This window comes from Oryza sativa, chromosome 3 (assembly GCF_034140825.1).
Source record: "Oryza sativa Japonica Group chromosome 3, ASM3414082v1".
NCBI lineage: Eukaryota > Viridiplantae > Streptophyta > Magnoliopsida > Poales > Poaceae > Oryza > Oryza sativa.
The window spans coordinates 15,259,898-15,284,861 of record NC_089037.1 but is presented as its reverse complement, the minus strand read 5'-3'; the positions used below and the strand labels follow the sequence as shown (position 1 = coordinate 15,284,861).

Sequence of the window (24,964 nt, the reverse complement as noted above, 5' to 3'; positions counted from 1 at the left end):
AACGGTACATATCATACATGTCATCGCTTTATAGGAAAACAGATACTTTACCCAGTTATAAATATTTAAGCAATGTCTGATCCATTTTTTTCAAATTTTTGACCATTAATTTTATATATCAGTATAAGTTTATAAAATCCAATAAGTTCATGATATATAATATTATTTTTCAATGCAAATGTAGGTATACTATTTTGTTTGTGTTTTACACTAAGCATTTGAGAAACTATTTATCAAAATTTATTCTGATTGTCAAATATTTATGATAGAATAGAGCAGGACAATTAAATTGCACACTTTATATCGAGCTGGACATTTCCTTTTTGTTTTCTCCAAATCCCTGCATATATATGCAGTCGCGCGCATGCATCGATGATTTACCCAGCAAAACACACATATGATACGGCCGAGATCAGCCAGCTTAATTAGTTAATTATTGTTGGACCATTAGATTTGGCGCGCTGTAAATTTAAGGGCGGAGCTAGAACGAAATAGAGAGTAACACTTGCTTAATTTACTTTAGATCAAATTTAAGCAGATGTGGATGTATAAGTTTGTATTGAGAGGGTGTATATATGGTGAAAATAAGTAAGATATGGCTACAAAATTTTGTTTGACCGGATTCGTGGGCAGCCCCTCGATCGGCCCTCCCATACTCCACTCCACCTCCGCCCTAAGCTAGCTAGCTCTCGCCACTTGGATTATTTGGTTAATCCTGCATAGGTTTCATTTAATTTTAGGCTGGTTCTTCAAGCTCGATCATCATCTCGTTCAAAATTCAGGCACACGTATGATGATTACATGCATGATGCAAATTGCAACTTGTTCTTCTTCTTCTTCTTCTTTCGTCCCCTGCTATCAAATCTCTGTCCGCTAAAGTTGTACACCTGGATTTTCTAGGCATGGATGAGAGCTCAACTGCCACCACTAACTTGTTAGGATTTGCAGCTTAAATTCGACAGCATTTAATTTATCCACGTGGCGCATAGTACCATAGATAATTACACAGCAAATCGGTCAGCCGGTGTGCAACACTCTGGTAAATAGATATAATAGATTGATCGATCTGAGAAGAAGGCAAGAGAAACAAGTAAAACTTTAGTTAGGTTGTTTCTCTGAAATATTGTAACGTTTTCCATCGTGACCTACTAATTTTGGCTCATAGTACTATATACTAGTACTATGCAAATGGGGGCGATCTAAACTAATCTTTCCGGGTGACAGGTGTTCTCTCTCAGGATGTTTCTCGCAGGAAATTTTAATTCTTAGCTCATCATGCAATGGGCAAGCTTCAATCTCATATGACACAGCCACATATGACATTTGACTGGTGACTCACCATCTTTCCAGCACATTGCTCTCTCTCTCCAAATCACCATACCACCCGAACTGATTTATTTTCCTTTTTATTATGATATTTGCACCTGTGCAATGCCAAAAAAAAAAGAGCATGGATTCCCTAAAAAAAAAGCATGGATAAAATATTATACATAACCAACCCACACTCACACAGTTATATTAACCATCACATTTACTATCGGATCGGCTCTACAATTTCGAGGGCCTAGGTAAATTTGATAGTTCGACACTATAGGCTCGTAAGGCTTTTCTTTTTAACTGTAACATAAACTACACATGTGTCACAACCGCCAGATCGAGGACAAACCGACGGACATGATGCCCGAGATATTCAATGGCTCAATGCCTCAACTGAAAGATCTAAAATACTCAACACGCTTGACACCCTAGATCATCAAATTAAATTGCCCTTCTAAACATGGCTGTCCGCACGCCTTTTTTGGCACGATATCGATTTGATTTGAGGGCTGAGGTTCCCTTTGGTTTGTGCCTTAGGCGATCCCACAACCGGCCTTAGCCTAGAGCCGCGACCCTGCTCTACTCACAACTAGTAACAATTGGGGAAACTCTATTCATTTCTTAAGGGAATATCCCCTTATTTTTTTTATGTAACTTAAAAGTCATAAAAAATAGAAAAAAATAGTAAGATAGATCAATATGTGATATGTCACTTCACAAACATGCACGTTCAAATTCAACTTATACAAGAAAAAACAAAATAACAAATTTGACTATGAATAGAACGCGTAACCGCAGTCAAATTTATTATTTTTGTTTCGAATCTTATATTTCAAATTTTAACATGTATGTTTGTGGAAAGGTATTTCATATATTGATTTATCTTCATAATTTATTTTCAAATTTTTGATGATTTTTTAAATAACAGACACAAAACAAGAGGATATTTCCTCGAGGGATAAAAATCCATCTCCAACATATTGTGCACTAAACTATTGGGAACGCAATTTTGTGTGTTTAATCTTATGGAAATCGATTTGAATCCTTGAAAGGACACTCATAAGTGTATAATATACTCATAGATATAATTTAAACTATAGTGCTTTAATTCTCAACATTTTGACAAATTAAGCTGAATATGAATCTTTCCTTGTCCTTACCCAGAATGCAACAAATCAAATGAATCCACCAGTCCATCACCATATCACTATTATCATCCTCTCTCGTTTTTTTAGGACGGTTTTTGATTTAATAAGCAATTAACGAAAATGGTAAATATCCCTAAACTATTAAGCGCAAAATATTGGCATTGAGACCCAATATAATGGCCCCGCCGTGTCGCTGTCCCGTCCACGTGCCCCCCGAGAGCTGAGCGATAAAAATCCAACTGCTCAGCTCAGCTCAGCTCAGCCTCCGTTGTACATCACTCTCCTCTCCTCTCTCTCTCCAGAGGCCACGGCAGCCGCCACCGCCCGGAGAAACAATGGAGGCCGGCGAGGCAGCCGGCGCCGTCCTCTTCCTCCTCGCCGCCGCCGTCTCCCTCCTCGCCGCCGTCTCCACCGGCGCCCTCGACTTCACCTACCTCGTCACAGGTTCCAAGATTTTCTTTCCATTTTTATTTTCCCATCCAAGTTAATTAGCTTCTTGCTTTCAGTGAGCTGAGCTCTTGTCGTGGTACGTTCCCAGTCGTCGGCGAGGGATCGTCGACGTCGCCGGGGAGCGGCGGCGGCGCGTGGTGGCGCGAGGCGTGGGTGGGGGCGCGGTCGCGCGCGGTGGCGCCGGCGCTGCAGGTCGGGGTGTGGGCGTGCATGGTGATGTCGGTGATGCTGGTGGTGGAGGCCACCTACAACTCCGCCGTCAGCGTCGCCGCCAGGCTCGTCGGCTGGAGGCCGGAGCGGTGGTTCAAGTGGGAGCCCCTCGGCGGCGGCGCCGGCGCCGGCGACGAGGAGAAGGGGGAGGCTGCTGCTGCTGCTTATCCCATGGTCATGGTCCAGATACCCATGTATAATGAGCTCGAGGTAATAACCAATCAATTCAACAAGATTCAAATTAGACACAAATACGGCCGAATTCAAATGTTTTGGATTCTTGGGTGTAGGTGTACAAGTTGTCAATCGGAGCAGTTTGTGGGCTCAAGTGGCCAAAGGAGAGGTTGATAATCCAAGTTTTGGATGATTCCACGGACGCATTTATCAAGGTATCTCTCCTTTTTCTTATTGTTAGGCAAGTTTCTGGCTGAATGATATGATTGAGATGTCCAAACTCCGGGTTTTTTTTTCGTCAGGAGCTTAGACCTCTGAAAATCTGTAATTAGTGTAGATTATCACTTTTTCTGTATGTTAGCTTAACGAGTTAGCATTGTTCCTGTGTGAAGACTGAAGAGTAATGAGTTGGATTAGTTGTACATAAGGATGACATTGCTTTTCACTTTCATATATCACTATCAGTATAAAAAGGAGCAAAAGCAACTAAGTTTCGTCATAGGAACCTAACCTTAAGTAGTTAACTGTCTTAGGTCCTAGGACTGAAAGCTAAGTCATGTGCCTGGACCATATGAAATGCACGTGATTACAGTAAAAGAGCATGTAGTCTAGTGGTTACAGTGACCTAAGTAGCATCCTAAAGTCCTGAGTTTAAATCTCCATAAGAGCGAATTTCAGATTGGGTTATTCGAGGGGCTAAGTTCTCAATTTGTAAGGTTGCATATATCTGGTTGGATGTAGAGGCCAGGTAAAAAAAAAAACCCTTCTCTAAGAAAAATGAAATGCACGTCATTGATCATTACCTTTTAAAGAAAAGGATGACGACATACCCTGTAGCTGTAAAAAACATGATCACTGTCATAAATGGTTAGTTTCATGTAAAGAAGTATTAGCTGATTCAAGTATCCTTGTCTAGACAATAAGTACTTAATCTTAAATAGTAATTTACTTGCATGAGACATCCTATTTGACAAACTACTATTTACATCAATTACCTTTGTGGCTTACTTTTTGTGTAAAAAGGCAGTTGTAGTTGGATAAAAGGCAGTTGCGGTCGGGATATCTCAGCATTTGGCATCTGGTGAACTGAATGATGTCACCTTTGACTGGCATGTGTAAATATTTTCTTATCCAAGCTGAAAAGTTATAAATTACCCAACTCAACCTCTAGTCGTCCTTAGTACATCTGTACATGTCATTTTAGTGTGCATATATTTGCAGTCCCTAGCACTTTGTTAACACAGAAGGGCAATAAATTAATCATCTACCTTGTGAAAATGTAATGAAAATGAACAAGAATTTACTTAATTTGCAGAATTTGGTTGAGCTGGAATGTGAGGATTGGGCAAGCAAAGGTCTAAACATTAAGTATGCCACCAGAAGTGGCCGCAAAGGGTTCAAAGCAGGAGCCTTGAAGAAGGGAATGGAGTGGGACTATGCCAAGCAATGCGAATATGTTGCCATATTTGATGCTGATTTCCAGCCAGAACCGGATTTCCTTCTCAGAACTGTCCCGTTCCTCATGCACAATCAGAATGTTGCGCTTGTACAAGCTCGGTGGGTTTTTGGTAAGACCTCATCTTTTGATATGTCATTGAGACTACCTTTTGCAGTTCTTGCTAGCGGGAAGTATTCAGTATATATTGGTAAGGTGACCAAAATTTTGCATTTGAAGTGGCCTTCTGTTAGCTCTTGATTCTTGTGGTGTTACAAAAGACAAAGATCGAAACAAATGGTTCTGTAGATAATATCACATCATTGAACTCTGATATAGCAATTTTATTTATTCTGATCTGTCCAATTTTTAGTTGACCGAATTTTACAGTGAATGACAGAGTAAGCCTACTGACAAGGATACAGAAGACATTCCTTGATTACCACTTCAAAGCTGAGCAGGAGGCAGGATCGGCTACATTTGCTTTCTTCAGTTTCAATGGTGCACACCTCGACTGTTCATGTTTTATGTAGATCACAAAAGGAACATGGTGATAGTCTCCTAAACACTGGTACCTTGTTAGGGACCGCTGGTGTATGGCGCACAGAAGCTATCAATGACGCAGGAGGTTGGAAGGATCGAACTACAGTTGAAGACATGGACTTGGCTGTCCGAGCAACCTTAAAGGGATGGAAATTCATCTATTTAGGGGACCTCAGAGTAAGAAGACCGAATCCTTAATTTGTTCTGTTCAATCACTCGACGATAGCATCTGATAAAGCAAATACGTCACAGGTAAAGAGTGAGCTTCCATCCACTTATAAAGCATACTGCCGACAACAGTTCCGGTGGTCTTGTGGCGGTGCAAACTTGTTCCGAAAGATGATATGGGATGTCTTGGTTGCCAAGGTACCATTTCTTCTCCTTTTTTGATGAACCAGAACAAGTAAATCTGCATAAAACATAACCTGCCACTGTTGCTCCGTCAGAAAGTGTCATCCTTGAAGAAGATCTACATACTGTATAGCTTCTTCCTGGTGAGGAGAGTTGTTGCCCCTGCTGTTGCCTTTATTCTCTACAATGTTATCATCCCTGTGTCGGTCATGATCCCAGAGCTCTTCCTGCCAATCTGGGGCGTTGCCTACATTCCTACAGCACTCCTGATTGTCACTGCCATAAGAAATCCAGAGTCAGTTCTCTCTTACAATCTTTGTTACAATTCTCAAACAGTTTGTTCATCGCTTTACCCTTTTGGATGAATTTGATTTGCCATAACTGTCTTTTCACTCCAGAAATCTGCACACAGTGCCACTGTGGATTTTATTCGAGAGCGTCATGTCCATGCATCGGTTGAGAGCTGCTGTAGCTGGTCTGCTGCAACTGCAAGAATTCAACCAATGGATTGTGACGAAGAAAGTGGGGAACAATGCCTTCGACGAGAATAATGAGACTCCATTGCTTCAAAAATCCAGGAAAAGGTTAATAAACAGGTAAAATTTATTTCTCCAATTTGCTACTGCAATCTTTAGATAAGCTGGTAGTGGTAGGTGCTGGAGTTCTGCATGCATGCTTAACCTGACATTGTCATTTGCTGCAGAGTGAATCTACCTGAGATCGGATTATCGGTGTTCCTCATCTTTTGTGCATCCTACAACCTTGTCTTCCATGGAAAGAACAGCTTCTACATAAATCTCTATCTCCAAGGATTAGCCTTCTTTCTTCTGGGGCTGAATTGCGTTGGCACTCTACCTGATCATTGCTGCTTCTGACAAATCAAGTCAAATCTGCTGCCGTTTCATCAATCTGATATGTGATTCTTTTCTGTGTTTAAATTTCTCCAGAAAGCATTTTTAAATTGTAGAGTACGTCACAGTTTATGTTGACCTGTAGTATTTTGCATAGTTACAAAAGGTCAAAAATGTCAATAACAATCCAGTATATATCAACAAATTCACAGGTCTGCCTTTTTGCTGAGTTTCTGCGCACATGGCTCCACCATGAGAAATCTTCCAAGAACACCCCAAAATTGTCAATCATCAAAGAGATCTTCCAAGAACATTCCAAAATTGTGAATCATCAAACCCCTTTTGCACTGGGATGTCAAGAACAGCAACAACCTTCCTAGTCAAAAAAGGACATTTCTGGTGTCCAAACAAACCAAATTCAGCCTGAATCCAAGCAAAATCAGCATGCATCCAAAATTGAAGTGATGGACCTTGTGTTGCTGCAAGAAGACGAAGTGCACATGTGGAGCCCAAATCCCAATCGATCGCCACCGCTTTGTCGGAGCTGCAAAATTGTGAGACAAAAAAGAAAAAAAAGGCTCACCTACCTCGAACCCTTTGGCGCCATGCGCATCATCAACCCAATCCACCGATCATCGAGAAGGCGTCTTTTCCTCCTCTATATCAAATCGAGCGAGAACGATAGCGAGAGCGAGGCAGATGGTAGCAAAAGCATCGCGAAGAATTATTAAGAGGAAATTGAAGAGATCGGGTAATGTCGCTCACCAATGCTCCCTCGTCGATGGTGTCGATCGTGACGCCGGTGACGGACAGGGACAGCGGGCGGACGGTGGCGGGCGTGCCGCCGGTGCTCGTCGGGGCGTCCGTCTCGTCGGCGCCGGAGCTGCGGGGGCGGGCGTACCTGGTGCACCACGTCTTCTACGAGGACGGCAGCGCCAGCGCCGACGGTGGCGGCGGCGTGGCCCCGGCGTCCAGGGCATCGATCGCGGCGCTGAGGGAGGTCGAGGAGGAGGATGACGACGGCGAGGAGGCGTCCGACTGCGCGATCTGCCTCGACGACGGGGAGGAGTCCAGGGAGACGTGCGGGAGCGGGAGGAGGAAGGAGATGCCGTGCGGGCACCGGTTCCACGGCGAGTGCGTGGAGCGGTGGCTGGGGATCCACGGCAGCTGCCCGCTGTGCCGGCACGAGATGCCGCCGGCGACGGCGGCGGAGGCGGAGGAGGAGGAGGTGGTGGTGGCGATGGTGCATGGGGAGAGGGTGGTGATGAGGGGGAGGCGCGTGGTGCTGAGCGTGCTGGTCATGGGCCGGGCCCACGATGACGGCGAGGGCCCGGAGCAACGCGGCACGGATCCGATTCCTCCTCTTCCGCGTGTGCTCATAGATGATGTGGATTAATTAATAACTCCTCTCAAATTTAAGAAAGGGTGATCTGGATTAACTAGGATTTTGCCGTGCTATCTATGTATATACTCGCATGCAAATGTAAGTATGCAATGCTTTCCCTTTGTTTAAGTATAAAGTAAATAGAAGGAATGTCGAGGTGCTTCTTTCTTTAAGGGCTAATTTACAGATAGCATTTTTTTTTCATAAACTAATCTTTTGATGAAAGGTTATTAGTAGTATTTTCTTATCTCCGTCATGGAAAATGAAAATGGATGTTAGTCTCTTTTTTTTCAAAAACCATCTGAATAATTTTTTTACCTGTTTTATCATCAAAAGAAACTGTAATCTACAATTTCTTAACTTATACTTTTACATATTTATACTATATTTTTTATGAAAAAATAAAAAATAACAGTGTCATATATTTTGGGGATGGAGTATTAATTATTACTCACTTTAAAATGAGCTTTTTAGAAACATTTTTTAAGAAAAAATATACTATTTTAATATAGTTTGAAAAGCGTACTAACTAAAAATGGAAGTTGCAGTGTGGATTTAGGCTATGTTCTTCCCAATGAGTTGAGAACCCATCTCACGCGCACATAAAACGAAACGATTTATTAGCACATGATTAATTAAGTATTAACTTTTTTTGAAAAATAGATTAATGTGATTTTTTTAAACAACTTTCCTATAGAAAATTTGTGAAAAAACATATCGTTCATTGAAGTTGGAGGAAAAAACACAACCTTAGATCACAGCTAACATATACTACGAAATACTAGTAACATGGAGTATCTGGACACATTCACGCTTTCCAGGGCCAAATTTCAGGGTTTACATCCTCTACCATAGTGGCACTCCAATTATAGACACTTATGTGTAGGACAATAGGAGAATGAGACCCACATACCAAGTGACTTATAATGATAGTGATATTATGGTAGAGGATCCCCACCCTAAATTTCGATGTGCTTCAATGATGAGAAACAAATGTAAAATGGGTGTGGCACATGAATTAAGCATCCAGTTAGAAGAGATTTTGGATTTACAGTCAGTAATCTCTGGTGCAAACATTGCAGCAGCACAAAAGCCATCATCACTCCATGGAGCCGAAAGGGCTACAATCAAAGTACCCGGGGCATAAAAAATTCAAAATTTGACGACTCTTAAAACGCCAAGCAAATTCATGTCGTCTAAGATTGGGGTTCACTAATCGTCACACGTGACCAAAAAGAAAAGAAGAAAAGGAAAGGAAAGGAAGATGAGAAGACTACAGACGGGGCAAGACACCTGACGGTGATGGAAGTAAGCAGTCGTACATCCCTTTGAGCCGGGACAGCAGAACCAGCTTGTCTTCCATGCCCACACCAGGCTTTGCCAGATCAAACATGTCTTCTCTCAAGCTGCAATCGGAAAACGATTTTTTTGGTTCACAGGCAATCAAACCTAGGTAGCCAAGGGAAGTATCAAAAAGAGCTATGAGTTTGAGACTCACCTTGACCACTCTCCTGTTTCTCTCGCCTGCGATTCAACAGCTTTGTATAGTCTATCAAGGGTGTACAGTGTTAACCCGAACTTACAGCATGCCTCTTCCTCCTGTAAAATTAGGAAATTCAGCCAGACATTTATTAGTACGTATTGTAATCCTAATATTTTTCAAGTTTGTAATTCGAAAGTCGAAAGAAAATGACTTTCTCATCAATACGAAAGCACTTCAATCTTGGATTTTCAAGACGAAGGTGGGGATGTCCAATCTTGAAAATGGCAGTTTCTTGTTTTCTCATACTAGGTGAAGGAATAAGGTTTTTGCAGACAAAATACAATAGGAAAGCGTTATATACTCCCTCTGTTTTTTCAAGTTGTTGACTTATGACATGACATTTAACCATTCATCCTATTAAAAAAATTTATACAAATGTCATTTGTTTTGCTGTGACATGTTTTATCATTAAAGAAACTTTAAATATGACTTGTACTTTAGTATATTTACACTAGTTTTTTTAATTAATAAGACAAATGATCAAACGTAATTCTGAAAGTCAACGGTGTTATTTATTAAAAAACGAAGGTAGTATTTCTTAGAGAAGGGAATAGCCACCAACAGGAAACCAGATCAAGTATTTTGTCCCTCATCCAAATAAATGTCAATGTAGTCTAATTTAAGATCAAGATAAGGTCATGTAGTCTAATTTAAGATAATGATAAGGTTACCATTCCATTAGCCATGCAATTCTGAAACTCCATAAGCCTTTTCTCTACATCAGCAAGAAGCAGCCTTCGCTGACGCCGTGCAGTCCTACCTCTTCCCTCAGCACCACGGCCCTATTTCATAGTGAGGACAATAATTAACCATATCTGAACCTAGTATTCCTATTATCTTTTTCATGCACACTTGTCCATGGTGAAAACTGCAAACCACTGGGATATAATATATCAAGATTATATCTCCTGCTAGTTGCGGATAGTGTTTTCACAATTTGTCCCCTTTTAGAAAATATTATTACAAATAGACCTTTCATGAAACTTTGCTAAAAATAGATCAGAGCCATGACATTAGTTGTTTACGTACATGACACGGTGTATACTACCACATGGGATGTTTTGTAGAACTCTAGCATATCTAGGGACCATCCTATGTGGTAGTTTACACAGCCCCGAATCCTGAGATCCCATGCTACGAATATATAGTGCTTAATATCACGGTGTAGTGCAGAAAGTTCCATTTCTGCAAAAATGTTTTGCTAGGGATCAATTTGTATTTTTTTTCAAAAAGAAAGTAGTGAAAATCTTCCCTATTTGTGCTAGATGCCCCTGAATAAGACAGCAATGGGTCTATATGGTTATACATACATGTGTAGCCCATGCTCGAACTGCAAAGAGCAGCAGAAGTGAAACACCAAATGCAGGTAGTGCTGCAAGAATAGCAAAGTTTATCTCATTTGCCCTAAGGATCTGGTCCAGCTCCAGCATTGCCCTGTGTAAAAACAATTCAATCATCTCTTGCAGTTTAATATTAGACATAAAAAATTTATCATCATGCATTTTAAGCAGTATTGTCAGAATACATTAGTATAACTTACTCCAGAAGAGCCAGTTTATGCTTCTCAATCTGAATTTTTAGGATCAGAATGTTAGAAAAAATGCAGGTTAACTTGAACTGAGTGCATCCTAAATAGAGATAGAAGGGGAAGAACCTGAATAGACAATGCACATGTTAATTTTCCACTGGAAAGACCTTTAAATGGATGCATTGCTTCCTTCTCATATCTGTATCAACATATTAGAGAAGTGTCATTGTTCATTGCTTGAGTCAGTAAAATGTAAACAGCTAGTTTAGTTTTCATTTTTTAACAAAAGAAGCTCCATCAATTTAGTCCATTGAGTGATCGTCAAAAGCATAGAAATTTAGGTATCAGATAAATAAGGATAAAATGTGAAGTGCCCATTAAGTTATGTAAGCAACATAAGTGCATACAAAGCATGTAATACACAAAAAGTCTCCTGCAGAAGTTCAGATTCTATTGACATAAGCCATGCAACAAGTCACTCCAAGGAGTCATAGAAGCAACTATACAAATGATTCTTAACTTCCTGAAGCTTGTGTCTAATATTAGAATTTAGAAAGTTATTAATTCATCGATCATGGCAGAAACTCAAAGATACTAAACTTAGGATTGTTAACAAAAATTCATCATTTTTAATGCAAGATGAGACATAGATTAGAATTCTACAACACGAACTTAACTGTTATGCACATCAAGATCAAATCATTTTAAAATTTATTTTTGACTAAGAAAATATTGATTCAGCCCACTTTGGAACTGAGTCAAACCCATCTTGAAGTTTTAACTCTAAATAGTACCATTATTTCACCAACAGGTTATAAACCTTTACTGAAACAAAAGAGAGAAATCCTTGAGAAAATTACAGTTGGAAAGCCAAAGATGTGCTATGCCTTTTTTGGTCTCACAGGCTTTAGTTACTGGCAAGTACCACCGAGTGGTAACTAGTAACCAGCAGAGAAAAACCTACTGGCCAGTAACTATGGGTAACCAGTTGCTACCAGCCTACACTGTGAAACCAGGCAGAGAAAATAAAATGGAAGTTCAAAAGCTTTTTGTGACCACAGCTGGAACGCGCGTCAGTTTTTCAGCAAGCAATACTGCAGCAGTATGACTAGGAAAGGGTAAACCTTACACAATAATAACGCCTATTGCCCAAATAAATTCGGTAGTTTGCAATAATAGAGAGTACTTATTTGCTATCATATCTATTAGTTAGGAAGGTATCAGTTTAGTTTGGAATAAGATATGTAGTTTGTTAGAAAAGTATAGAGTAAGGGGTGTTACGTGTTAGTGTTGGGTGGGGTTCGTTTCTACTTTTTTCAAACGAAACTTATACCCCTCGGAGGTATCAAGGGATGCACTTATGTACAGCCTTATGAGAATCACTAATATTTAGTTTTTCATTACAAGGTCTGTAACTTTTTCTTCCTATCTTAATTACATTGAATGACCTCCTTTGGTCATTCCACCAAAAAAAAAAAAGACAAGGTCTGTCCCCAGTACCAACTGAATTAATTTAGTTTCGAAACAAACAAAAATTAAAAAATGGTACTTGACAAACACAAATTTTTTCTTGTCAATAGATTCCGATACAAAAGCAAAATAATTCCAGGTGACTTTTGAGCGTGCAAATTTTCCCCTTGAAATAAGCTATGACTGTCAAAGCCAAGACACCATAAATATTCAAACACTCTTACCTCTTCATGACAATCTCCATCATTGCTAGCTCTGACATATCTTGTGGCGGTTTTTCATTTGAAGTGTTCCCACAAAAGTCAAGCAACATCCTACAAAGGCAACATGTAACATGTACGGTGAGATAATGCAAGACCATTTTATAATACTCAATGTGTTTCAGAAAATAAATGCAATGCAAACCTGAAATTTTACATAGTTCCAAGAAAATGTGGGAATAAAGTACATAGCTCCAGGGTGATGAATATTGTCAAGGGACTAGAAAAGGCAAAAAAAGAAAAAAAGAAAAAAAAAGAAGGAAGCAAGCAAGAAACAGGATGTAGGTTATGAGATGAAGCCCTTTTTGTTGATTACTAACGAAAATTAGTCAATCTCAACAGTCAACAGATCGATATTACCTGAGATATATAAAAAAGGCACAAGAAGCAAAACCTAATTTTAACCCACAATTTCATACAGGAACACTTCCAAGAAAGTAAAAGGGCGCATATAATTCAAATGGCATGGATGTCTGGTACATTACTGAACCATATATAGTCATTGTAAAATCTTGAAACTGCAGATACATGTCATCTTGTTTGGGTAAGGAGGTGAAACTTAGGCCATATCAAATGGATATTAACTTAGAACACTTCTATAAAAAGTTTTGGTAAGGAGAAAGGCACGTGTAGGTTTGAAGGAGAAAAGCCTAATTCAGAACAATACTTTACTAAGTTTTGAGTAAGGAAGCATGCATGTGTAAGCTTTACAAAAGAGCATGGGCATCATTGGAATAACCTGCGCAATGATTCTTCAGTTTGTTGGACCTCTTGTTTTTCCATTTCATGTTTAGATCTTTGTTTGAATGTCTCAAAAAGTTCATCCCTGATGGAAATGATCTAATGATTCTCAAAGAGAAGAATGAGGTCATGATAGAGCTTAGTAATATAGATGATTTCTAAATTTGAAAAGTACAAAGAACATCGAGTTTAGCTGGACACAGTCACAGAGGGATGCATTCTTTTTGTTGACATAGTAAGGTCAATTATAAGTTATCAGCCAAATCAAGCATAATTGCAGGAGTTCTGTAAAAAATGTTATGGACACACATAGGAGTTGAATGAGCAGAATTTAGTGCACTGATGAAATGTGCATGCTGATGAAGGTGCATATTAACAAGTTTCTTAACCTGGATATACTAATTGCCTTAAGATTGTTGATGGTAATAACTAATAAGTGAAGTCATCCGGTAAAGGCAAGTCGATTTTTTAACATTGACACAAAAGCACAGCTAATAGTACACAAAACAGCATACCACACTTGCTAATTAAGCAGTAATCTGCTTTTCATTTTTAACAGATAAATATTGGGATACAGTATTTCATAGAACATCTTGTATGTCTTCCAATATAATTATCTATACTGGTTAATGTGATTATCTGATATCTCTACCCTCACATACTGCATATAGGGGGATTAGACCTCATCCCTTGGTGGAGATTTTAGTTCAAATTCCTTGCCAACTTGAAGGGATTGGACATAAACTACACCTATCAAAATGAGCCCTAAAGTAACTCAATTCGACTTTAGTTAACTAATGCTAGCATCATGCATATGGTACACAATAAAAGGACATATCCAGAAAGTATCTTACTGGTTGCCCAACATGCACATCCCAAAAACCAACCATCGATTCTTTTGCATCTTGAATCCAGTTGTCAATGTCAGAACTTCCCATCAAGCTACTGTGGCGCAAAAGCCATAAAGAACATGCAGAGAGGCCCAATGCTCCACATGTGTAGGGCAACCAATATATGGTCGTATTTCTTGGTCTTTTGTGGTTCGAAAACTACAATAGAAAAAAAATATGCTTGAGATAATTATGCAACATATTGCTTCACATAATGGAACTGTAACACATATACATACTTCTAACTTCTGCGAACAGTAGCAAATTTATATTTTCAAAAGTGAACAATCCTCACTTATTCCAAGTAAGAATTACAGATTAACTCAATTGTTTATTACGGTAATAACAGAATAAGTTGAAAATATTTAACCAAAAGAATTGGTTTCATATCACCAAAACCGCACCAGCTCAGAGTTATGCTATAGAAATCTCACCGTTAACTTCTATACCACTAAAACTTTGCATTGTTCACTTCTATATAACAATTATAATTTGTTTTTACTTTTTTTTAGGCAAAAGACACGTGTACTTTCGTATTTACCCTGTGTGAGAGTAGAGAAGAAGGCAGCAAGCAGTGCACATGCCAGTCAGCGAGAGGCATGGCACGCATGATAAAGGACACGGCCCAGGTCAAGCTCAAGAAGGAAGAAGCATAAAGGAACTGAACCCTCATTCACTCGCTGGCAAGAGACAGCAACACGGCAACAAGGGGTAACAATCAGCAAGCTCTCATTACCCACATCCATATCCTTGTTGCAGCAGGAGCAGGTGAATGTCTTGCTGGTATCTCCTTGCTAAAGCTGAAGGAACGCATGCCTCTGTGGTATGTCCACATTGCCAGTGTCGAAGCAAAATTGATGCGGAGTCCTGGAGATGGTGGTGGATGGGCATATACAACTAAAACACCACACACAGATTCATGCCGAGACCAGGCAGAGATGGCGTTAGGTGGTGGCACCACGTCAACAGAGGAGGGTGAAGATCAGGTCAGGAGAAAACGAGGGTAGAAAGGAAATTGAGAAGAGGAAAAGGAAGGATTTAAGGTGATAATAGCAGTTAATGGAGTAACATCGCGGTGAAAATAAAAGTTAACAGCAATATTTCAGTGGTATGAAGTTAAACATGTGTAATTTCAGTGAAAAGGGAACTAACTTTTGCAAAAAAGAAAAAGAAAAGATTCACTGGACAATGCTAAACTAGTACTTTGAGAATATTTGGTGTTTCAACAGATTAACCTTCTTATCCACACGGTTATTATGATAAAAGAGTTGTCAGTTAGAATCAACTACCGTTGTGTCTTGCATTATATCTATACTTCTACCACTAGTTTCTAGACTGAAAGCATTCACATTGCATGGACAGAAATTAGTTGCTAAGTTGTGTAAACACAAATATTTTCTACAGGAAGCACAAACAGGTACAGCCATAGAGGGTGATCTATAGAAATGCTCCCTCAATACGCCTTCACCAACTCGGTTAGCATTAATGTGGAACCCGCAAGGCTGAGAAGTAACAATATGGCATGTGTCTTGTTGTAAAAAGGAGAGTTGATTACCTGATCAGAAATAAAATCATCGAACTTCTGGAGGTTTTGGTAGATCAATGTTATAGCATTTGCTGATAACACCTCTGTCCACTCTGAACTCTCAACATCAACTTCTGGCAATCTTTCAAAGATAAGTTCAGGCGACTTCCCATCATGTGTGCATAATAGAGTTTGTCCCTGAAGAAATGAAACTATGTGAAATAGCTAGCATGTCATACTTGTAACATCCAAAACATGCAAAAAGAACATTGCATACCTCAACAGCATTTCTAAATGATACCTCCAATTTGGAGAAGACAGAATTCAGAACAATGAATAGAGTATGTAGCGATTTATCTGAACTTTCTGTTAGTCCTTTTCTGCACTTATCAACTTCAAAGTAAACCTATAGAAGAGGCAAGGTAGAATTCGAATTCATGTATGAGAAACAGTAGCCATGTTCTATAAGTAAATTTATCCAAAGTATTAAAAAGAAGAGCTTGAATAATTTGGACACCATAGTACACCAGTTGATAGGGGAGCTGCTTCAAAGTTGATATTGAAACTATTGTAAAGAACAATTTATTCTACTTGACATCAGCATTTGATATTGATAATCGCATTTGATTAAACAAACCTCAGCAAGAAAAGCAGCCAAGCAGTGTTGCATACTTGTCAGGACAGCAAGTTTTGTTGAGACCATATCAGAAGCAGAGTGCAAAAGGTGCGGGACTGGACTCCCATTGCTCTTGAGTCTAGTCAGTGTTTGCCATGCTGCTTCGACAAAGGCCCTTGGACCTCTTTCAAAGATCATAAAATACAGTTTCTGTGAACTTGTTCCCTGGAGAAAATAGCATAGGACAACGGAAGATGAGTAAGTAGTGGACTTCTCTACATATTAAAAGTGTAGAAGCACTTCAATTTTTATGAATCAACTTTATACCTCTGCTTTGGACTGCCAAAATATTAAGCTCTTCTGGATATCATGCAAATTAGACAGAGTGTGTTGCGCAACATCTTGTAGGATGTCAAAAGCTTTGGGCATCTGACCGGCAATCCTGCGAATAACATATAGTCAGAAACATATCCAAGTAACTCTGTGCACACCAATAATCAATGGCATGTGAAAAATCAGTAATGCATTACATGAACCAGCCACATAACAAGATGCATCGAATATAGTAGAAGAAAAACTGATGCACATTAGCACATACTGCAAGCAGTGATCAACATCGAAACACATTAGTACGAGTTCCACATACACCACCTGCTAACCGAGAATTCGCCCCAATTTGTTTTACCTGTCATGTCCACCAATCCACGAATCACAAGTACATGGTAATGGTACTAGTTACTACACTACTCCATGAAAAGCCTGCGAAGCATAAGAAGCATAGGAGCCGAGGGGATTCCTCACCGGGCGGAGTGGGCGGCGGCAGGCCGAATGGGGAGCGGGAGAGCGGCGCGACGCCGTCGGCGGCCGCGGCCGCGGCCTACGGAGAGGAGGCGGGAGTAGTCCGAGAGCGAGGGAAGGCGGGCGAGGAGGGAGCTCCATACGCGAGCGGGAGATGCTAGAGCGGCGGCGGCGGAGGCGGCCAGGTCGGCGGCCTCAGCCGGATCGCCGGAGCTAGGGCTCCGCGGAGGCGGCGAAGCAGCCATACTCCAGCGAGCGGGAGATGTGCTACGGCGGCGGCGGCTGCGGCGGCGGCCGGAGACGCCGCGACGGCTCGTGCTGTGATGCTTTGGACTCGCGTGTGTTTTGGGCTTATTGAGTCGTCAGCCCATTAGGCATTTTTTTCTCATTTTCACATATTGTTCCCATCTGTTCCATTCAAAAACGATGGGTAAATTCAATATTTCTTTTTGAAAATTTTTACTATCAATATAATCGTATTTGTAGGATTTTTTTTATGGTTTGTTCATTTCAAATTTGAATTTCTCCAAAAGTTTTCGAATTCGTGATAGTATGCTTTTGATCGGGAAGTATATTTTTCTCTTCCTAGCTTGTTTGTTTCATTGTAGTTTCCCGTACGATGTCCTACCATTCAAGGCTTTAAGAGTTTTACCGTTCCCCCTTTTTTTTTTTTTTGAAGTGGACGAGTTTTACCGTTCTGGGAGTTGAGAGACTGGTTATTTTACCTGTTTCGAAGCTGAAGAACGAGAATTTAAACAAAGAGAGAAAAAATTCATAATATTAAGTGCCGGGTCCATGAATCAAGTTTAGACTAGCCATTTAAGTCACGCCTTGCGTGACCATGAGCAGACATCTATGGTTACCTTTTTATATATCTCAGTATGTACATTCAATTTTATTTTGATATTTTTATATAGCTGATAACATCATATTGATTATTTAACACTCGGTATAGTTTAGTCAAAATTATACTGTACTCCAGCTCTGACCTACCATATAGATAAAAGTGAAAACAACTGAAATATATATGATCATTATTTGCATACAGAGCCAACTTTAAATGTTTTTCATTAGCAGAAATTCTCACAATAAAAACAAACACATTCTTCTACAAATATATTGGCATTTATTAAATCTGAAACCAATTCAAATATAGAGGGGCCATTACACTTTTAGTTTTTCTTCCATCCAGTCAAAACAGGTTGGATGCAAACTTTAAAGCTTCTATAGATTGCAAGATCAGTAACTTTGCCTCATGAAAGTATTTCCCACAAATCAAGACATTTTAAGGCCATGCATTCACGCCACCTCACTAAATTGTAAATCCACTTGAAACGTCACTGTATGCTAACAATGATTTGATATGAATTTAACTGGAGCATGAACAGACCATCTTTATCCGTTTGTAACAGTTTAATTTCCAGTTGAGAACTGGTTGTAATGTATTAAGAGGCTCAGGGAATAAAGCTCTTGACCAAACGAAAGCATAATTAAGAACACATTGAAGCTTTCCATCTGAGATGTTCTTCCTGCTGCTTTCTGTTTCCTGTTCAATAATTACCACGGAAGTGGTGAAAGAGTAGAAAATTTCAATTATGTTAAATAGAAAACTTCAATCAGCAAAACTAAAAAGGACTTGATTTATGACACAGTCAGCAAAAATAAATTTATTGTTCTATGAAACAACATTATTCCTCAACAACTCCTATCCAGTTTTTACCATTCAAAATGTACTAATGTTCATGATTCATATAGAGGCCTTAGATGCACGGCAGTAAATCGAACAAAAAGTGAAACCACAAGTTTGGAAAGGCCATTTAATTCATTAATGTCACTTCAGGTGAAAACGAATAATGCAAATCAATATTGCAGTCATTTTAATTGCTGCTTTAAAACTTGTAACATCAAGAGATACTTAATAATACCATATTTGATTGCTTTATTATTTGCTTCATAAATTCACAGAAATCATTATTGAATCAGTGAATACACCCTTCACAGCAAACCAGAGGCTAGCTTAGAGTCAAATACATCTGATCGTTAATAGTACTTTATTTACAGTTAAGCAAATCACCTTGTAGAACTATCTTTTCTAGGTTTCCACTCCTCTGCTTGCTACAACTTTTGCTCGTTAGACACACATATATAGATACACACATCTAGAAATACACCATTCATTTATATAATGTTAGGGGCAACCTTTTCTTTTTTTTCTAAATACATGAATAGTTAGTATTACTTCTTTTTTTTTTTGGGGGGGGGGGATTATTAGTATTAGTTATCTCCCGGTGAGCCACTGCCGTCGGCTTGATTCAGCGAGTCGGACCTCGGGCATCCGGAGCAAAATACTATTTCAATCCATTTGTAAATCATTTTTCTGCTAGTTTGAAATCCATTAGTTATCACACATATCTTTGATAGCTATTGAAACAATTGTGTGTGTAAATATTTATAATTATAATGAACCTGAACTATCAATACATACATTTGATAGGATGCATTCTTTTTTATAGTGCTCTTAATTGAAATTTGCACACTCAAAAACTGAAATTACATGAGAGGCTTAATTAAGAACTCCATTATAGAACTTATTGATCACCCTTTAGTCTAAATTTACTACTTACATTATTATTACAAAACTTAATTGATATGTACTGTTATTTCCAATTTAGCAGTTAGGGCATGCATGGATTCAACTTCTTAACGCTAGGTGAAGCCCGTGGTAGGACACATCGTACAGGCTTCACCAACATAAACACCGTGAGAAGCTAGAGGTTTTTAGATACTTACATAATGGTGCAGTTCCTCGGACCTTTTGTATTTCCCTTGGCCATCGTCATTGGAGGACGATGAGAAGAGGCGCTACAAAGGAGGTCCTGGGGAACCAAAGGCGCTCAGGTGGAAAAATGCGCAAGATGAGGTGGCAGCGATCCACCAGTGCGTCGCTGTCGGGTCGAGCCATGCCTCTCGAATCCAGATTATCCCCACAATTGCCGAATCCAGCCCTGATAGGAGGTGGTTGTGTTGGGGATAGGGATGAGGAAGAGGAGGGGGTGGCGGCAGCGGCAGCGGCGGTGGCGGGATGTCACGCCTGTGCCACACGCGTGACGAGCTACAATGCCAGGATGACGTTTACAGTAACGTGTCGGGTGGGTGTGTGCGCATGTGTGTTGTGTGATTCGGCCAAGCGGCCAGGCTGGCATGTATGATCTTTATAAGTAAGGAACCCTGTAATGAAGAGAGGTGTGAAATGAAGAAAGGAAAAACGAATCTCTCCTCTCAACAACTCTGCTCTGCCCCTTTCTTCCTCGACTCTGTCTCCTCCTCCTCTGTTCTTCACCTCTCCTGCTCTAGTTCTTCCTTTGCTATGATCTAGTAGTGTTACAGTGGTATCAGATTCGGGTTTTCTGTGGTTGATGCGTTCAAATTCTCTCGATCCGACTGGTAAAATCCCTGTGCTCCGGTAGACGGCTACCCTCGGGTGCGGCTGCTGTAAGTCCAGTTCAGGTTTGGTTGGATTTGGAGCGAACGCTCACCACGACGCCCATCAAGCTCAGCGCTCCATTACGCCAATCGCTCGAGTCGATGGAGGGGAAATTGTTGGAGAAGTTGGAGTTACTCACTCAGAAGATGGAGGCTATGGACGACAAGATGACGAAACACGGAGGGCGGCTCGATCACGCCGTCGTCAAGGTGGATCTCGCTCTGGAGGCGGTCGGGAAGCTGCAGCAAGATCAGCTTCAGGCGGCGCAGTTGCAAAAGAGTTTGGCGTCTTCCAATCAAGTGAGTATTTTGGGCTCCCCATCTGCGGTTTCTCTTGGCAGTGCGGGTGTTTCCCCACCACCACCACCACCGCCGCCGCCGCCGCCGCCGCCAAGGTTCCATACTCATCCTGTGTTTACTCGCAACGAAGCGGAGTCTAGCCAGGGTTTTGATTAGGGTGTTCGTGCTAAGAGTTGCTTGCCTAAGATGGATTTTCCTCGTTTTGATGGCTCTGATGTCTGTATTTGGCTAGATATGTGCGAGACCTATTTTGACATGTACCAGATTCCGGCTATGTTTAAGGTTTCTGCAGCAGTCTTGCATATGTCTGGAAATGCAGCATAGTGGTACCAATCCTTTAAGTTAGTAGAAGAGATTTGTGACTGGTCTCAATTTTGTTATGCGGTTGCTCTCGAGTTTGAAAGTACTGCACAGTGTGAAAAAGTTCAGGCGCTGCAAACCTTACGGCAAACTGGTTCAGTTGCCGATTATAAGTCCCAGTTTGATTCACTAGTGTACCAGGTGCGTGTGTTTGATCCATCTGTGGGAGGGATGATGCTGCTGTATCGTTTTATTCTGGGTCTAAAGGAAGAAATCCGCTCAGTTCTGCTGGTCCAGTTACCTGACACTGTTCAGCAGGCTGCTGCAATTGCTTTAGTGCAAGAAAGTGTGTTACTAGACAGTGGACAGAAACCTCTTAAGAAATTGACATACAAAGGGGTTGGCACTAAAGTGGATACATCTGTTCCTATCTCTGAGCCATCGGCCATTAAACCTGAAAGAGCTGAATTATGGAAAGCTAAACAGTTGAAGGAATATAGAAGAGCGAATGGAATCTGTTTTAAATGTGGGGATAAATATTCACCTGATCATCAGTGTGTGATCACTGGTTAATTAAAAGCTATGCAAATCACTGAAGTTATTCCAGATGATCTTTTGAATGCAGTGGTTGCCGAAGAAGATTCTGATGCTGAGGAGCAGTATCATATTTCTTTGAATGCATTATCTGGTGCATCTCGCCATAATGCTATTCGTTTGAGAGCATTGGTTCAGAATAAAGTATTGTTGATGTTGGTGGATTCCGGCAGCTCTCATAGTTTCATTGATCTCAATTTTGCTCAGCTGTTGGGTTTGTAGTTGTGCCCTATTTCCCCTTCCTTGGTTCAGGTAGCTAATGGTGACTTTCTCTCTTGTCAATATGTGGTTCCTAATTTCACATGGTGGATCCAAGGTCAGACATTCTCTTATGATCTGAAAGTGGTTCAGTTGGGGGGCCATGATGCAATATTGGGGATGGATTGGTTGGCTCAATGGGGTGATATGTCTTGTAACTGGGCAACTAAAACTCTGAAGTTTTTCTACCAAGATCAGTGGATTGCACTGCAAGGTGTTCAAGAGTCTGATTCCCAGACTGAATTATGTGCTATTTCTTACCCTCAAATATTGAAATGGCAGAAGGGTTGTGATATTTGGGATGCTGTTTTGCTTGAACCTACTGACAATGCAGATTCTCAGTCCATTTCAGAAGTAGTAGCTCCATTACTGTCTGAGTTTGCTGATGTTTTTCAAGAGCCCAAGTGTTTACCTCCTCATCGCACTTTTGATTATGCTATCTCCTTGTACCCTGATGCTGCTCCTGTCAACAGTAAACCTTACAGGTATTCTCCTTTACAAAAGGATGAGATTGAACGCCAAGTCAAGGACATGATTGATTCTGGTCTTATTACTCCCAGCATGAGCCCTTTTGCCTCCCCAGTCTTGTTGGTCAAAAAGAAAGATGGGACATGGCGTTTTTGTGTGGATTATCGCAAACTCAACTCTGTCACTGTTAAGAGTAAGTTTCCAATGCCAGTGGTTGATGAGTTATTGGATGAGTTAGCGGGCACACAATACTTCTCTAAACTGGACTTGAGAGCCGGTTATCATCAAATCCGTATGGTGGAACAGGATGAGTTTAAAACCGCTTTCAAAACTCATCATGGGCAGTTTCAATTCAGCGTTATGCCCTTTGGTTTAATAAATGCTCCATCTACATTTCAATGCCTGATGAATTCAGTATTTGCATCTCTTATTTGCAAATGTGTATTGGTTTTCATGGATGACATTTTAGTGTACAACCCTAACTTGGATTCTCACCTACATCATCTGAGACAAGTGTTTATGTTGTTGCGACAGAATCAGTTATATGCCAAAATGTCTAAGTGCTCTTTTGCTTGTGCTCAATTAGAGTATTTGGGCCACATAATTTCTGCTAAAGGTGTCAGTACTGATCCTGCCAAAACTGCAGCGATGTTAGCTTGGCCTGTTCCACAAACTGCAACTGAGTTGAGAGGTTTTCTGGGCCTCACAGGTTACTATCGCAAATTTGTTCCGAATTACAGCATTATAGCCAAACCTTTGACAGTGTTATTAAAAAAGAAAGCATTCCTCTGGTCAGATGCTGCTCAACAAGCTTTTCAACAGCTCAAACTAGCCATGAGTTCTACCCCGGTGCTAGCATTACCTAATTTCAGTCTTCCCTTTGTTTTGGAGACAGATGCCTGTGCTTATGGAGTTAGTGCTGTGCTCAGCCAGTTGAATCACCCTATTGCTTACTATAGCAAAGCTTTGGGACCAGCTAATCAGAAATTTTCTATCTATGAAAAAGAGTTTTTGGCTATAATGATGGCTGTTGACAAATGGAGATGTTATTTGTAGCGCTGCCCTTTTACTATTCGCACTGATCACAAAAGTCTATGTCACTTGAATGATCAAGTTCTTGGAACTGATTTGCAATAGAAGGCTATGACTAAATTGATGGGTTTTCAATATACTTTTCAATACAAAAAAGGAGTTGACAATATAGTTGCTGATGCGCTGTCCAGGATGCCTGTTATACCTCATTGTGCTGCACTGTCAGTGGCTTCTCCCCTCTGGCTCCAGGAGGTGTTAAATTCTTATTCAGTGGATCCTGCTGCTCAAACTTTGCTGACTGAATTGGCTGTTCAATCTACTAATACACAAGGTTTTTCTCTGCATGATAGATTGATCAGACATCATGGCCGAGTATGGATTGGAGCTAACATTGGATTACAAACGAAATTGATTACTGCTTTTCATTCTTCTCCTGTTGGGGGTCATTCTGGCACTACTGCTACCTATCAAAGGATGAAGAAGTTATTTTCTTGGGTAGGTCTGAAATCAGATGTGGCTAACTTTGTTAAGCAGTGTCAGATTTGTCAGCAGGCCAAGTCTGAACACTGCAAGCTCCCTGGCTTGTTAACACCATTACCAATTCCTAAGGAAGCCTGGGTGGACATATCAATGGATTTTATCGAAGGTCTTCCCAAGTCTGATGGATTCACTGTCATTCTTGTGGTAGTGGATAGATTCACTAAGTTTGCCCATTTTATTCCCTTGCGTCATCCATTTACTGCTTCCCAAGTGGCCAATGCAGTTGACAAAACAGTTTTCAAGACACATGGCATCCCTCATTCTATCTCAGATCGGGATAAAATTTTCACCAGCCGATTTTGGAGTGATTTGTTCAAAGTGTGGGACACTACTCTGAGTATGAGCTTCGCTTATCATCCTCAAACGGACGGCTAGACCGAGCGTGTTAATCAATGTCTTGAAATGTACTTGCGTTGTATGACTCAAGCAACACCAACTAAGTGGAACAAATGGCTGCACTTGGCAGAGTACTGGTACAATACCTCTTTTCACACTGCATTGGGTTGTTCTCCTCATAAAGCTTTGTTTGGAGCTGATCCTCATGTCAGTCAAGTGCTAGTACTTCTCTCCTCGGTCCATCAGTCAGTGGTTGATCTTGTTTCTGAACGCAATCAGCTATCTGCTTTCTTACAACAACAACTGCAACGGGCTCAGTTGCGCATGAAGCATCAAGCAGACAAAGGCCGGTCTGAACGATCCTTTGCAGTTGGGGATCATGTGTTTCTGAAGTTGCAGCCATATACTCAATCTTCGGT

The 24,964-nt window shown here is 40.5% G+C and overlaps 3 protein-coding genes across 6 annotated transcripts; 2 read left to right on the top strand and 1 right to left on the bottom strand.

Annotated features, from left to right (window-relative positions):
• The first annotated feature begins 2,701 nt into the window (after window positions 1–2,701).
• On the top strand, window positions 2,702–6,708 carry LOC4332966 (probable glucomannan 4-beta-mannosyltransferase 5). 3 transcript variants are annotated; one of them, XM_026023606.2, is made up of 10 exons: window positions 2,702–2,902; window positions 2,958–3,335; window positions 3,416–3,514; window positions 4,615–4,867; window positions 5,125–5,235; window positions 5,318–5,454; window positions 5,530–5,643; window positions 5,724–5,923; window positions 6,027–6,224; window positions 6,332–6,708. In XM_026023606.2, exons 1-10 carry the CDS (start codon window positions 2,801–2,803, stop codon window positions 6,501–6,503), a joined length of 1,764 nt encoding a protein of 587 aa, XP_025879391.1. In that variant the 5' UTR covers window positions 2,702–2,800; the 3' UTR covers window positions 6,504–6,708. The 3 variants fall into 3 exon arrangements, with proteins under 3 accessions (XP_025879391.1, NP_001404723.1, XP_066164243.1); NM_001417794.1 differs by having other exon boundaries at window positions 2,726–2,909; window positions 3,004–3,335; XM_066308146.1 differs by having other exon boundaries at window positions 2,744–2,909; window positions 2,972–3,335.
• Window positions 6,709–7,039: 331 nt separating this feature from the next.
• Window positions 7,040–8,046, top strand: LOC4332965 (E3 ubiquitin-protein ligase RDUF1). Its single transcript, NM_001417798.1, has one exon. The coding sequence runs from the start codon at window positions 7,234–7,236 to the stop codon at window positions 7,873–7,875; it is 642 nt and encodes a 213-aa protein (NP_001404727.1). The 5' UTR covers window positions 7,040–7,233; the 3' UTR covers window positions 7,876–8,046.
• An 815-nt stretch (window positions 8,047–8,861) lies between these two features.
• LOC9271339 (protein DGS1, mitochondrial) lies at window positions 8,862–17,587 on the bottom strand. 2 transcript variants are annotated; one of them, NM_001417795.1, is made up of 14 exons: window positions 17,238–17,587; window positions 16,764–16,878; window positions 16,458–16,661; window positions 16,098–16,226; window positions 15,851–16,018; window positions 14,260–14,454; window positions 13,404–13,504; window positions 12,629–12,718; window positions 11,061–11,133; window positions 10,947–10,975; window positions 10,717–10,840; window positions 10,078–10,188; window positions 9,362–9,462; window positions 8,862–9,269 (listed from the first exon to the last, which is right to left on the bottom strand). In NM_001417795.1, the coding sequence occupies exons 1-14, from the start codon at window positions 17,477–17,479 to the stop codon at window positions 9,137–9,139; spliced, it is 1,815 nt and encodes a 604-aa protein (NP_001404724.1). In that variant the 5' UTR covers window positions 17,480–17,587; the 3' UTR covers window positions 8,862–9,136. The 2 variants fall into 2 exon arrangements, with proteins under 2 accessions (NP_001404724.1, NP_001404725.1); NM_001417796.1 differs by lacking the exon at window positions 17,238–17,587 and adding an exon at window positions 17,035–17,166.
• Window positions 17,588–24,964: the final 7,377 nt, after the last annotated feature.

Bases quoted from the DNA above. Each gene is read 5' to 3' on its own strand.
- LOC4332966 (XM_026023606.2), top strand. From the start codon at position 2,801: ATGGAGGCCGGCGAGGCAGCCGGCGCCGTCCTCTTCCTCCTCGCCGCC. The intron at 2,903-2,957 runs GTCACAGGTTCC...CAAGTTAATTAG, and splicing joins CCCTCGACTTCACCTACCTC to CTTCTTGCTTTCAGTGAGCT. The intron at 3,515-4,614 runs GTATCTCTCCTT...CTTAATTTGCAG, and splicing joins CCACGGACGCATTTATCAAG to AATTTGGTTGAGCTGGAATG.
- LOC9271339 (NM_001417795.1), bottom strand. From the start codon at position 17,479: ATGGCTGCTTCGCCGCCTCCGCGGAGCCCTAGCTCCGGCGATCCGGCT. The intron at 16,662-16,763 runs GTATAAAGTTGA...TATTTTCTCCAG, and splicing joins TTTGGCAGTCCAAAGCAGAG to GGAACAAGTTCACAGAAACT. The intron at 16,019-16,097 runs GTATGCAATGTT...TCATTTCTTCAG, and splicing joins CATTTAGAAATGCTGTTGAG to GGACAAACTCTATTATGCAC.
- LOC4332965 (NM_001417798.1), top strand. From the start codon at position 7,234: ATGTCGCTCACCAATGCTCCCTCGTCGATGGTGTCGATCGTGACGCCG.